Source organism: Sinocyclocheilus grahami, unplaced genomic scaffold (genome assembly GCF_001515645.1).
Source record: "Sinocyclocheilus grahami isolate Dianchi unplaced genomic scaffold, SAMN03320097.WGS_v1.1 scaffold3.1, whole genome shotgun sequence".
Lineage (NCBI taxonomy): Eukaryota > Metazoa > Chordata > Actinopteri > Cypriniformes > Cyprinidae > Sinocyclocheilus > Sinocyclocheilus grahami.
This window is the reverse complement of record NW_015505182.1, coordinates 3,431,964-3,443,945: the sequence shown is the minus strand read 5'-3', so window position 1 is coordinate 3,443,945 and position 11,982 is coordinate 3,431,964. Positions and strand designations below refer to the sequence as shown.

Below are 11,982 nucleotides of genomic sequence, written 5' to 3'. Positions count from 1 at the left end.
GCTTTCACGTTATGGTATTACAACTGTGAAATTACAAACAAAAAATACACATTCTGAGACATGAACTGAAATGAATTGTGAATTTTATTAACATTAAATCGTCCTCCTCCCATTTTCACCTTAAAATTGCCTCCCCCGACGAGCCGCCACTGAATTCATGTATGTTCCGGTTTATTTGTGTTCACATAGCTTCTCTGAACATTGTCAATTAGGGCTTTTAGTCCAAAAGTGTGCACATTGTAGAAAATATTGATATATTTACATACATATTTACATATATGTTTATTGATCTTTAATTTATTGATGTATTTATCTATATGTCTTTATTTATATATTTATTGATAATTATTGACCTTGACATAATCATTATGGTGTGCAGGGGTCCTTTCTATGATTTCCAGTTTTTTTCTGTATGTTGGCTTAAAAAAAGACTTTGGTTTAATTTTTCAAATATTTTTAAGCAGTGAAGCAGTTTTGATAATTTGATAATCTTATTATTAAAATATTTAATAATAAATATTATTATTACTTAATAATTAAGATTACTTAATGTTTTCTTTTCAAGAATGCAATTGTTTTAATGAGTATTTCTGTATTATGCAATGAGGGCATTTGTATCACTATGACATTTTTGACTTTGCCCCTCAAAAATATTAAAATAGATATTAATATAGAAATGTAAATATATTAGTGTATGTATGAATTATATTTTTATTGTATTTCTGTAAATGAATTAATAGAGAGAATTGAGAGAGCGTTTTGATACAGTGCAATAGGGGAGTCACGATGCACTGGTTTTCATAAGTCCAATAGTGAATGCCACATGAACATAAAAAAAATGTGGCTGGCTGCTTTAAATGTTGTTCAGATGGTCTCTTCCTGTCTAAGTGGGCGGTTCTTGGGCAGAATAATCTGCGAAATGACTCATTGCCAATCAAAATCTGACTATGTGAGACCATGGGACTGGCATCAGAATTGTCTAAAAGATTCTGCAGTTGATCAGTCGAAAGAAGTTTTAAAAGTATTTTGAAAAAGGAGAAAATGTTGTGGCAGAAGTGTTATAAAAAGAGGAGGCGTGGTGTCCTTATTGTACTAAGGGAAGTGAAGGTCACGTGGACATCGTCTTATACTTAGACCTCAAGGACACCTTGCTCATGCACCAGGGAGAACTGGACCTTTGAAAAGGAGAGATGTAATGCTGAATTTATGGTAGTGGTGACAGGTGTAATTAGCATCAGGAGCTAACAAGTTGCCAGCAGCGGCAGGATGTCATTCCTGCTCTTGTTGAGCCTTTTATGAGCTTGGATGTTTAGTGTTCCTGAAATTAAAGATACAGGAGATCAAATTAGAGTTTTGTGGCTTTTAGTTCATGTCTGTTACAGTAGCTTTTTTATCTTATCTATCTATCTATCTATCTGTCTGTCTGTCCGTCCGTCCGTCCGTCCGTCCGTCCGTCCGTCCGTCCGTCCGTCCGTCTATACTGTTGAACGTCCGTCCGTCCGTCCGTCCGTCCGTCCGTCCGTCCGTCCGTCCGTCCGTCCGTCCGTCCGTCCGTCCGTCCGTCCGTCCGTCCGTCCGTCCGTCCGTCCGTCCGTCCGTCCGTCCGTCCGTCTATACTGTTGAAAATACACTACTATTCTGCTTTCTATTTGAATTTAAAATGTAATTTGTTCCTGTGATCAAAGCTCCTTCATTTTGAAACACTTTTTAAGACATGTGATTACAGTTTCTGATATTTAAAGTGATGATAAAGTTTGTGTTAATCTCGTCGGCTGATTCCATTTGACCTGCTTTGGTCTATTTACATTCTGGTTGTTGTACCCGTCCCTCAACTTCACATTGACAAGCTGAATCCTGCCGCCCATGGGAGCGAGTGCTCAGATTGGCAGCAGACATTTATGTGATGCGAGTTGATGCTGGTTAGGGCATGATGCTTACAGTTTGTTGACATCAGAAGGATTGAGCATTGGGGAGACCCATGTGTGACAGGATACAGGATGTGTCATCTGTCAGAGGTTCGCCGGATTGAGCTGATTTCCCAGCAGTCCAGAGCAGGTGTGAACGTATGCCCTCCTTGGTGATATGGAGACGGCCCGAGAGGGATTTAGACGGAGGTATGTGCCAAGAGTAGTTTGGTTTTAAATCATTTAGCTTTACCTTACAGAATTCCAATGCGGCCTTGGGCTAAATGCTGACTGTGTCCTTCATGCGACTGTAAACAATACGCTACCCTGAGTTTTCTTGAACGCTCTCGTGTTAGCATTCCTTCCTATCAACCTCATTAGTATTTTCATTCAAATGTGAAGAGAAATCATATCGGGGGTAGGGGGGGGGATTCTTGACTCTTAGTCTCCGGCACAAAGATGACGGATGGCGTTTCTGCTAGAAGGTGTTATGAGGTTGATTCAATTACAGTTGAGTCGTAGGCTAACGCGCGTGATGTAACGTGTAGCAACGAAGTAGAAATTGAACTGCCTGTGTGGTTAACAGCTACGTCGATAGCAAAGTGAACTTCTGGACCGACCCCCTCATCATTGCTCCATATAATTGGGTAATCCGGCCGTGGTCTTTCCTAAAGCTAGCTCTAGCCAGAGACTTTGTGGCTTAGCCGAGCCTGACCGCTCACCCGTGGGCGCAGTTATTGGAGAAAATCAGTGAGCCCTTCCAAACACTCCTATTTCTAGGTCTGCCCTGTCATTAAAATATTTTGTTTGTCGGCTGTCATTTCTTGTGAAGGTTTATGAAAACTAGACCTTTCCCAGTTGGACATCGGTTAAGGGGGAAAGTGTTTGAAATATGTACTGCTCAGACCCAAGTGCACAAGTCCATGTAATGAGCTATTTTAAAATCCCTGCTCATGGCTTTTTCCGTATCAGTAAGTCACACAATATCACACCATCCTGCTCGTAGCCATTTTTCGCCCCAAAATTAGCATGCAAACACAAAGGCATATGCAACAGCTCACAAAGGAGGCGGCTACAGTAGCCGTGATCGGGTGGGAAACTGTGTCTCATTTGAATTTCAAAAGCAGAACGATTAACAATGCAGAAAGAAAAGATCGGACAAAAGAAGTATGTTACATCAGCGTGCTTTGTACAATGCTGGTTCCAATTTACAACTTGTAATTTATTCTTTACTCTATATTGTTTAAGCATTGACCCCATAAGGATGCTATTAAAATGCTGGCAGGAGTTAATTTAGTTCATCTAGGGAAGTAAAGACAAGCAATATTCAGTGTTTTTAGACTAGTTTAAAGTTCAAAGTGTGTGTGTGTGTGTGTGTGTGTGTGTGTGTGTGTGTATTTTTGTGTGTACTTGTGTAAATGTAATTAAACGTATTGTTAAATTAAATTAAACTACTGTTAAATTGTTTTGGGTTAAAGACTTGAGTAAATACATTGTTACAAAAACTTTATATTTTAATTTTGTTGTTGTACTTTTTATCTATCTATCTATCCATCCATCCATCTGTCCATCCGTCTGTCTGTCTACACACACACAGGTTTGTTTTTGTGAAAAGTGGGGACATCCCATAGGCGTAATGGTTTTTATACTGTACAAACCGTATATTCTATTGCCCTACACCAACCCTACACCTAAACCTACCCCTTACAGGAAACTTTGTGCTATTTCAGATTTTCAATAGAGTTTTTAGACTAGATTAAAGAGCTAAGTGGGTGTGTGTGTGTGTGTGTGTGTGTGTGTGTGTGTGTGTGTGTGTGTGTATTTTTGTGTGTATTTGTGTAAATGTAATTAAACGTATTGTTAAATTAAATTAAACTACTGTTAAATTGTTTTGGGTTAAAGACTTGAGTAAATACATTGTTACAAAAACTTTATATTTGAATTTTGTTGTTGTACTTTTTATCTATCTATCTATCCATCCATCCATCTGTCCGTCCGTCTGTCTGTCTACACACACACAGGTTTGTTTTTGTGAAAAGTGGGGACATCCCATAGGCGTAATGGTTTTTATACTGTACAAACCGTATATTCTATTGCCCTACACCAACCCTACACCTAAACCTACCCCTTACAGGAAACTTTGTGCTATTTCAGATTTTCAATACACTCCATTCTGAGTGATTTATAAGCGTTTTGAAAAGTGGGGACATGGGGTAATGTGCTGAAAAGTCACCTTCTCCTTGTAATACCTATGTCATACCTTTGTCATTATACAAATTTATGTCCTCATTTGTCACAAAAACGCGCGCACACACACACACATCAATACACAAATACTAAAGTAAATCTGTTTCAGCTAGAATTAAGTGTCCCAACTCCTTTGTGTTTAAGTGATGATTTTCTAGCTCTTAGTATCCAAGTATCTTATTATTTTACCCTACTAAATGATTTGACATTTAAATAAAAATACCACATATGAACATACGCTTGCAATGGACCAATTTCTCCAGACTTTCAGATCTCTTTATGGACGTATGGGATTTTATTTGAGAGCTTCAGCTCCTTTTAATGACCTGTAGCTCTCGAGGCTTATCCATTCAAATCTCCTCCGGCGTAAAGATCCCTTGAGCGTGATGATTAAATTAAGATTCTTTAACAAGCACATCGGGTTGCAGCTAGATCTCAGAGAGAATGCTCCACGTGTTGCATTGGCAGACCACCTTACTGTAGGAATGTATTCTCTGACAGAAAACTGATCTGAACCACTTTTCATAATTTAAAGGAATAGTTTACCCAAAAATTAAAATTTGCTGAGAATATACCCAGCTAAGATGTTGATGAGTTTGTTTCTTCATCGGAACAGATTTAGAGAAATGTAGCATTCAATGGATCTGTGGAACTTCTGCAGTAAATGGGAGCTGTTCACTTCACAAGATGTTAACTGATGGACTGTAGTTGTGTGGATTACTTGTGGAATATTGTTATATTTTTATCAGCACATTCTGATGGCACCAATTCACTGCAGAGGATCCATTGGTGAGCAAGTGATGTAAAGTGTAAATTTCTCAGAATCTGTCCTGATGAAGAAACAAACTCATCTATATCTTTGATGACCTGAAGTTGAATACATTTCCAGCACATTTTCATTTTTGGGTGAACTGTACCTTTAATGGAAAAGTCCATCTGCCTGTGTCCATATGGTGCATTTAACGCATATATTGTGTGCTTTGCAATCCATCTGTGCTCTTGCTTTAGGACCCAGAAACCGACTAAATTTCTAGAAGACAAAGTTTGGGAGAAAGTGATTTCTTGGGGTTCGGGCTCCATCACAGTTTGGGAATTTTAAAACTAAGTGAGGTCGCAGATCTGCTGGAATTTGTTCTTATCCTTGCTCCCTTATTTCCCTTGAGGCTTAGAGTGAGCTGCTCTGTCTTCCACTGAGATAAATGTACGGAATTGCCAAGTCAATTCTGTCAGCCTGACACAGTGATAAGGCCTTGGCCGATGCGGTGAGCAATTGAGCTGTTTTGTCTGACAAGAGCTAATTGAGACCTCAAGATGGACAGATTATTGAAAAGCACAGAATTGGTCTGGCGAATCATTTTGTTTTATGTTCCTAGAGTATTCTGAGGCGTAGTGATTTATGCTCACATTCTTGTTTGAGCAGTTGTTGTTTTGGGAACAATGCATAATTCATTGAGAGACTTAAAACAGTAAATGGGTTTTAGAAGGAAATGTTGTTCTAAAAGCGCTGTGGGAAATCCTCATGTTGCTGTCCGTGGTCCTGAAATTGTATTACAGCATTGTTGAAATGAAGAGTAATATCTAATGTGACATCACTATTAGGTTGAATGTAAATATGATGTAAATGTAAAACATATTTGATTGTGAAACAGCACGTCAAGGCTGCAATAGCAAGGACTCGTCAACGGTGAGATTTTCCATTGAACATGGCAATGAATACAGATTTGGGTATTATTGTATTTCATTCTCCAGGTAATAATCACTCCCCTAGAGAGCTTTGAAAACCCCATGTTTCTCATTTCACATCAAAATTCAATAAATCTACTGTGGTCTATAGTCTTCAATGAAATGTTTTATCTCTTAAGGTAAATGAGGAGATTGGCAGGGAGCGCTAAGGAGTTTTATTTTAATTTGTCCCCTGCTATGAGGGACTTAATTTCCCAGCATAGGATCCATTGGTGAGCAAGTGATGTAAAGTGTAAATTTCTCAGAATCTGTCCTGATGTAGAAACAAACTCATCTATATCTTTGATGACCTGAAGTTGAATACATTTCCAGCACATTTTCATTTTTGGGTGAACTGTACCTTTAATGGAAAAGTCCATCTGCCTGTGTCCATATGGTGCATTTAACGCATATATTGTGTGCTTTGCAATCCATCTGTGCTCTTGCTTTAGGACCCAGAAACCGACTAAATTTCTAGAAGACAAAGTTTGGGAGAAAGTGATTTCTTGGGGTTCGGGCTCCATCACAGTTTGGGAATTTTAAAACTAAGTGAGGTCGCAGATCTGCTGGAATTTGTTCTTATCCTTGCTCCCTTATTTCCCTTGAGGCTTAGAGTGAGCTGCTCTGTCTTCCACTGAGATAAATGTACGGAATTGCCAAGTCAATTCTGTCAGCCTGACACAGTGATAAGGCCTTGGCCGATGCGGTGAGCAATTGAGCTGTTTTGTCTGACAAGAGCTAATTGAGACCTCAAGATGGACAGATTATTGAAAAGCACAGAATTGGTCTGGCGAATCATTTTGTTTTATGTTCCTAGAGTATTCTGAGGCGTAGTGATTTATGCTCACATTCTTGTTTGAGCAGTTGTTGTTTTGGGAACAATGCATAATTCATTGAGAGACTTAAAACAGTAAATGGGTTTTAGAAGGAAATGTTGTTCTAAAAGCGCTGTGGGAAATCCTCATGTTGCTGTCCGTGGTCCTGAAATTGTATTACAGCATTGTTGAAATGAAGAGTAATATCTAATGTGACATCACTATTAGGTTGAATGTAAATATGATGTAAATGTAAAACATATTTGATTGTGAAACAGCACGTCAAGGCTGCAATAGCAAGGACTCGTCAACGGTGAGATTTTCCATTGAACATGGCAATGAATACAGATTTGGGTATTATTGTATTTCATTCTCCAGGTAATAATCACTCCCCTAGAGAGCTTTGAAAACCCCATGTTTCTCATTTCACATCAAAATTCAATAAATCTACTGTGGTCTATAGTCTTCAATGAAATGTTTTATCTCTTAAGGTAAATGAGGAGATTGGCAGGGAGCGCTAAGGAGTTTTATTTTAATTTGTCCCCTGCTATGAGGGACTTAATTTCCCAGCATGCACTGGCATGCAAGATTGGATATCTCCTTATGAAGTGATGTTCCAGATGAACATAAAGCATCTGCAGTTTTCATTCCATCCTTTAATGGGGATTGAATGTATATTGTGATTTGGTATAAATGCTAACAAATACAGTAAAACAAACAATCAAATGAAGTTTTTTCACATTGAGGTTCTGGATCTCCTTCCCCTTTCGCTGTCTGGAGTATTGACTTGGTTAGATGGATAGACTGTGCAGTCAGTAGGATCCAGGCCACCTGCTAGGCAGATAGAGAGAGTGCTCACTAGAGCAGGACGTTCCCGTCTTTATCCTTAAGAGGCAAGAGCTCTTCCACTTGTGATTCATAGCTGTACCTTAGCATTTGATAAATGTGCTTTCAGTGTTTTGGAAATGTGATCAACTTTGTAATTATGCTCAAACGGGGAGTATTTTGTTGATTCGGAATTATCTGCAGGTGCATGGATGCGGAAGAATTTGTTTCACATAAAATTATTTTGAAACAACACAAAACTTTGTTAGTGTAGAATAACAAGAAGACAGCTATTTTTGCTAATTAATAATGTACATTAAAAAGTTGGCCATATGCCATGATAAAGTGTAGGTCCACAAAAAACCTTTATATGAAGTTGCTGGCTAATTGTGTGTTATAGCTGTAGTTAGAAAGAGTTAGCTGAAGCGTCAGTTTATTTGTGGGGTGGGACAGCCATAGCCAAGCTGATTTGGAGACAAAATTAAACAGATGGCAAAGTGTCCATGGCTTAAGTGTAATTAATGGAGCAAACGAAGCTCTCCTTCAAACGTCTGTGTGTGCGTGATGTGCTGTTGAGAAGATCTGAGTTCAAGAATGAAAGAAAAACTTTGTATCATAAAATCATATATTTTTTTATTACATTTTAAAGCATTTTTTATTCTTTTGCCTGTTTGATACTAGGGAAATGCAGATTCCCTTGAAGAGCCAATCAGAGCTTTGGGCCTTTTTGTGTAACTTCAAATATTAGAAGAGAATAAGCAATGTGAATTCTCATTTAATGGCTGATTGCACAAAATTAGCACAAAAGAACTTAACTTCAGTTCTGTAGAATTGAACATTACATATAATTTACATAACTTTGTGAACACAACACTCAGTTTAACATTTACTTTTTTCAACAAATGCATATCTGTGCAATTTTATCTAATACTAAAGGTAGGCCTACGTCTCAAAAGTGGATGCAATGTTACAGTATGATGTTAAACAATTAATAATTTTTTTTGCTAAGTACTGCAATAAAAATGGTAACCTGCAAATATGGTATTTATATCTGATTTAACCTATAAAAATAGTTTTATTTGTGTAAATGAATGTAAGTAAGTTAATTCAGTGATATTACATAATATTTTTGACTTGAATAAAACAGTTTATTTCGATGTTACCATTTTTTTAGTGTCTATTTGTGCATTTGTGCTTAAGGCCTTGTTACATGATCATAGAATTTGACATTTTGAGGGATTTTCATTTTGTAGACTTAAGATTCAGCATAACAAACATGCTTTGGTTATTTTCAAGTGATATCCTTCATTTCCTTGGCAACGAAAATGTTTTGAGCTGGCTGTTAGCTTTTGTCAATTAGTTTTAATTCATTCTGCAATAATTCTGAATAATATGATCTATTATATCATGAAGTTGTCTGGTTTATGTTAAGCTTTTCAACCTGCACTTCATATCCCCATTTGGCGCTTTTTTCAAATGTGTGAAAATGAACATGTTCCAGTGATGTCTTACTTTGCCTCTGCAGGATATCTGACCGTAACGATTGAGCCATTGCTACCAGTTGTTGTGGGAGATACAGTGACTCTAAAGTGCAACTTCAAGACAGATGGAAGATTGCGAGAGATCGTTTGGTACAGGGTAAGTTGTTATATTCAGCATTTGAGCTAATATTTCATCTTTATTTTATTGTTCATAATCTGTTCTTTTGTTCTCTGATTGGATCTATTATTGCAACAAAACATGTTAACGTTCAGCCTTTTAAACTGCATGACCTTGAGGCTGCTTAATTGCTTTTTGTTAAATGGCTGCATATCAGACCTAGTGCTAGTGCTACCCCTAGAAAACAAGTCTGTTTGCTTGGGGACAATCTGTTTGGCAGACCGGGGAGTGTTTAGGAATCATTTTTACAGTTGGGATTGTTGACGATATTGGCACAGAAATACTTCACCTTTAATATTCAGCTGGTCATGATGGCTGTGTCTTAATATGTCCCAGCTGGATGCTTCACGTTTTACTACGCACTATTAGTGTATTGCAAAGCAGAAAGCGTATGGATTAGTTAGGCATTTGCAAGAGACATTTCTGAATAAATTATACCATATATAGCTGCATAAATTGCGTATACAATATATATGAACAAGACTGCCTGAATGTAAAAACTGTACAATAAAGTAGAACCAATAAGGACAAATCTTATAGCTGTGGATTTAATGTATATCAATACATAGGCAAAAACTGCAATCTATTCATGTACAGACAGATAGTTGAGAGCATATCTGTTTAAGTGCAAAACACCGTCTTTGATTCAACCTTCTGTTCACAAATGCGACACATCTACTGTCTCCAGACTTGTCTTTGCAAATGCTGACCTTTCCAGACAGAACAAAAAGAGATTAATAGCACTTTACATATTAGCTATAGTCTCATACATCATACTGAACGGTTAGACAGTCCCACTGAATCAGTACAGGTTCCAGGAAGCTTATTTGTTGGTACAAGGTCTCTTCCCTGCGTGATTGGTTGTTTATTGCACAGGTGAAAGTTATAACTTTGGTGGTTTTGTTGACAGGAAAAAAAGGTTATTAATGATTGAGAATATATTTTTATGAATATATTCAAAATCTTATCTTACATCCTCACAGAGTTATGAGCCTGTGGAAATAGCAAAAAGCACAGGCCTCTTTTCTTTTTTTTTCTTTTTTTTTTTTTTTTGCAGCAGAACACGTAAGAGTGATAATGAACTAATGCAGAGCACGCACTTCTGATTGGCTTAGCAGCTGAGAAGAAATGTCTATTTGCACATTGACAACCGCAATTTAAGGGAAGCGCCTCTGCGAGCAGAGCTGTCAAAATTGCCTATTGGCGTCTGATCAAAACCGCAAGGTGGTAATATGAACCAACCCGCCGTCTTCTCTGACTGCTGATCATCACACGGCCTAATACATTATAAATCAATTATCTGCGCTTGGCTGCCAAAGTTTCTTTAATCTCAGGCTTTTATTTGACTAAACTGTCGACTTCTCAGTTTTCACTTGTGTTCAAAATGTAACCCTGGTTGATATCCATCTTTGGGATTTACAATATCTAATCAACAGCTCTGGTGAGTGACACAGAGGCTGTTTGAATAAAAGATCGCAGCTGTGGGTTGTTCATTATGGGGATGCTGTTATCTTGACGGGTCCTGTTTGAAGGTTTTGTAATGCACACCGTAGTCCGATTTCTCCTTTAAGATTCTCTGTCGAGCTGAGGGGCTTCCTCTGCTGCTCAGATAAAGGATATTGCTATGGAGAGGCTCTTTAAGCAGCGCTTCCAGAAAGCACTCATGCCAAATTGAGGCTTGTTGCCTGATTGGAGGATTCGTTTTCGTCTTAATAGCTGCCTCTGCTTCAGGTCCATGACAACAGCAAATCAAGTTTTGAGTGGAGTGTGCATTTCAATATCCACTGGCATTTTACATGCATAATCTGTGATGAATGAAAGCTAGTTCCAACTGCTCCAACAAAACCTAATAATTGTTGGAATATGATGTTTGTTGGGGAAATGCAGAAAAAAAAGGATTTATGTAACAGACTGTTTCAAATGTTGGTATCTGTTCCAGCAGTGTGGCCAGTAGGGGTGTCGAAATTAATTGTTTCTACGATGCATCGCGATGCAGACGAGGACGATTCCGTATCGGTTCAGTAATAGACCATAACCGATTATAACGTACTGACGCTTTTCTGACGTCATTTGTCGCATACGTGCTTTGTCGTGGTAGCATACAATGGCGGAGGGAGGCGAGACGCGAGTGCGAGTAATTAAAAATGTCCCAACTACTTTAAATGCCGACATCTGGGCACATTTCGGCTTTTACGAACAACCTGGTAAGCACAACCTGGAGAAGGCACACGCTGTGTGTAAATCATGTCACACACAAATCAAATATGCAGGGGGTAATGCTACTAACTTGAGAAACCACGTCAGGTTCAGTTCATATGTCTGACTGCTTGGACTTATTGACAAAATTGTATACATGAACTAAAATAAAAAAACTGAGGATGCAGTGCATCGTCAATGCATCGTGATATCGAATTGAACCGAATCAATGACATGATAATTGTAATCGAACCGAACCATGAGACCAGTGTAGGTTCACACCTCTAGTGGCCAGCCTTAAAATATAGGCTACGTATTATTACATGGCTTTCTTGAATACTTTATTCTGATTGGTTGATTGGTAAAACTAAAAAAATGGGAAAATCCTTTTTGTTAATTTACATGAACCTGAAATGTAAAATAAATTAATAAATACTAGTGCTGTCAAATGATTAATCACAATTAATCGCATCCAAAATAAAAGTTTTTGTTTACATAATATATGTGTGTGTGCTGTGTATATTTATCATATAGATTCACACACATATATATACAGTATATATATATATATATATATATATATATATATATATATATATATATATATATATATA

At 37.8% G+C, this 11,982-nt stretch overlaps 1 protein-coding gene across 1 annotated transcript in view; it reads left to right on the top strand.

Annotated features, from left to right (window-relative positions):
• Window positions 1–9,016: 9,016 nt before the first annotated feature.
• The window catches only part of LOC107581463 (immunoglobulin superfamily member 21-like), a 107,488-nt gene continuing 104,522 nt past the window's right edge, over window positions 9,017–11,982 (top strand). The window contains exon 1 of the mRNA XM_016267036.1: window positions 9,017–9,151. Within this exon, the coding sequence (XP_016122522.1) occupies window positions 9,017–9,151 (135 nt within the window). The remainder of the gene's footprint in view (window positions 9,152–11,982) is intronic.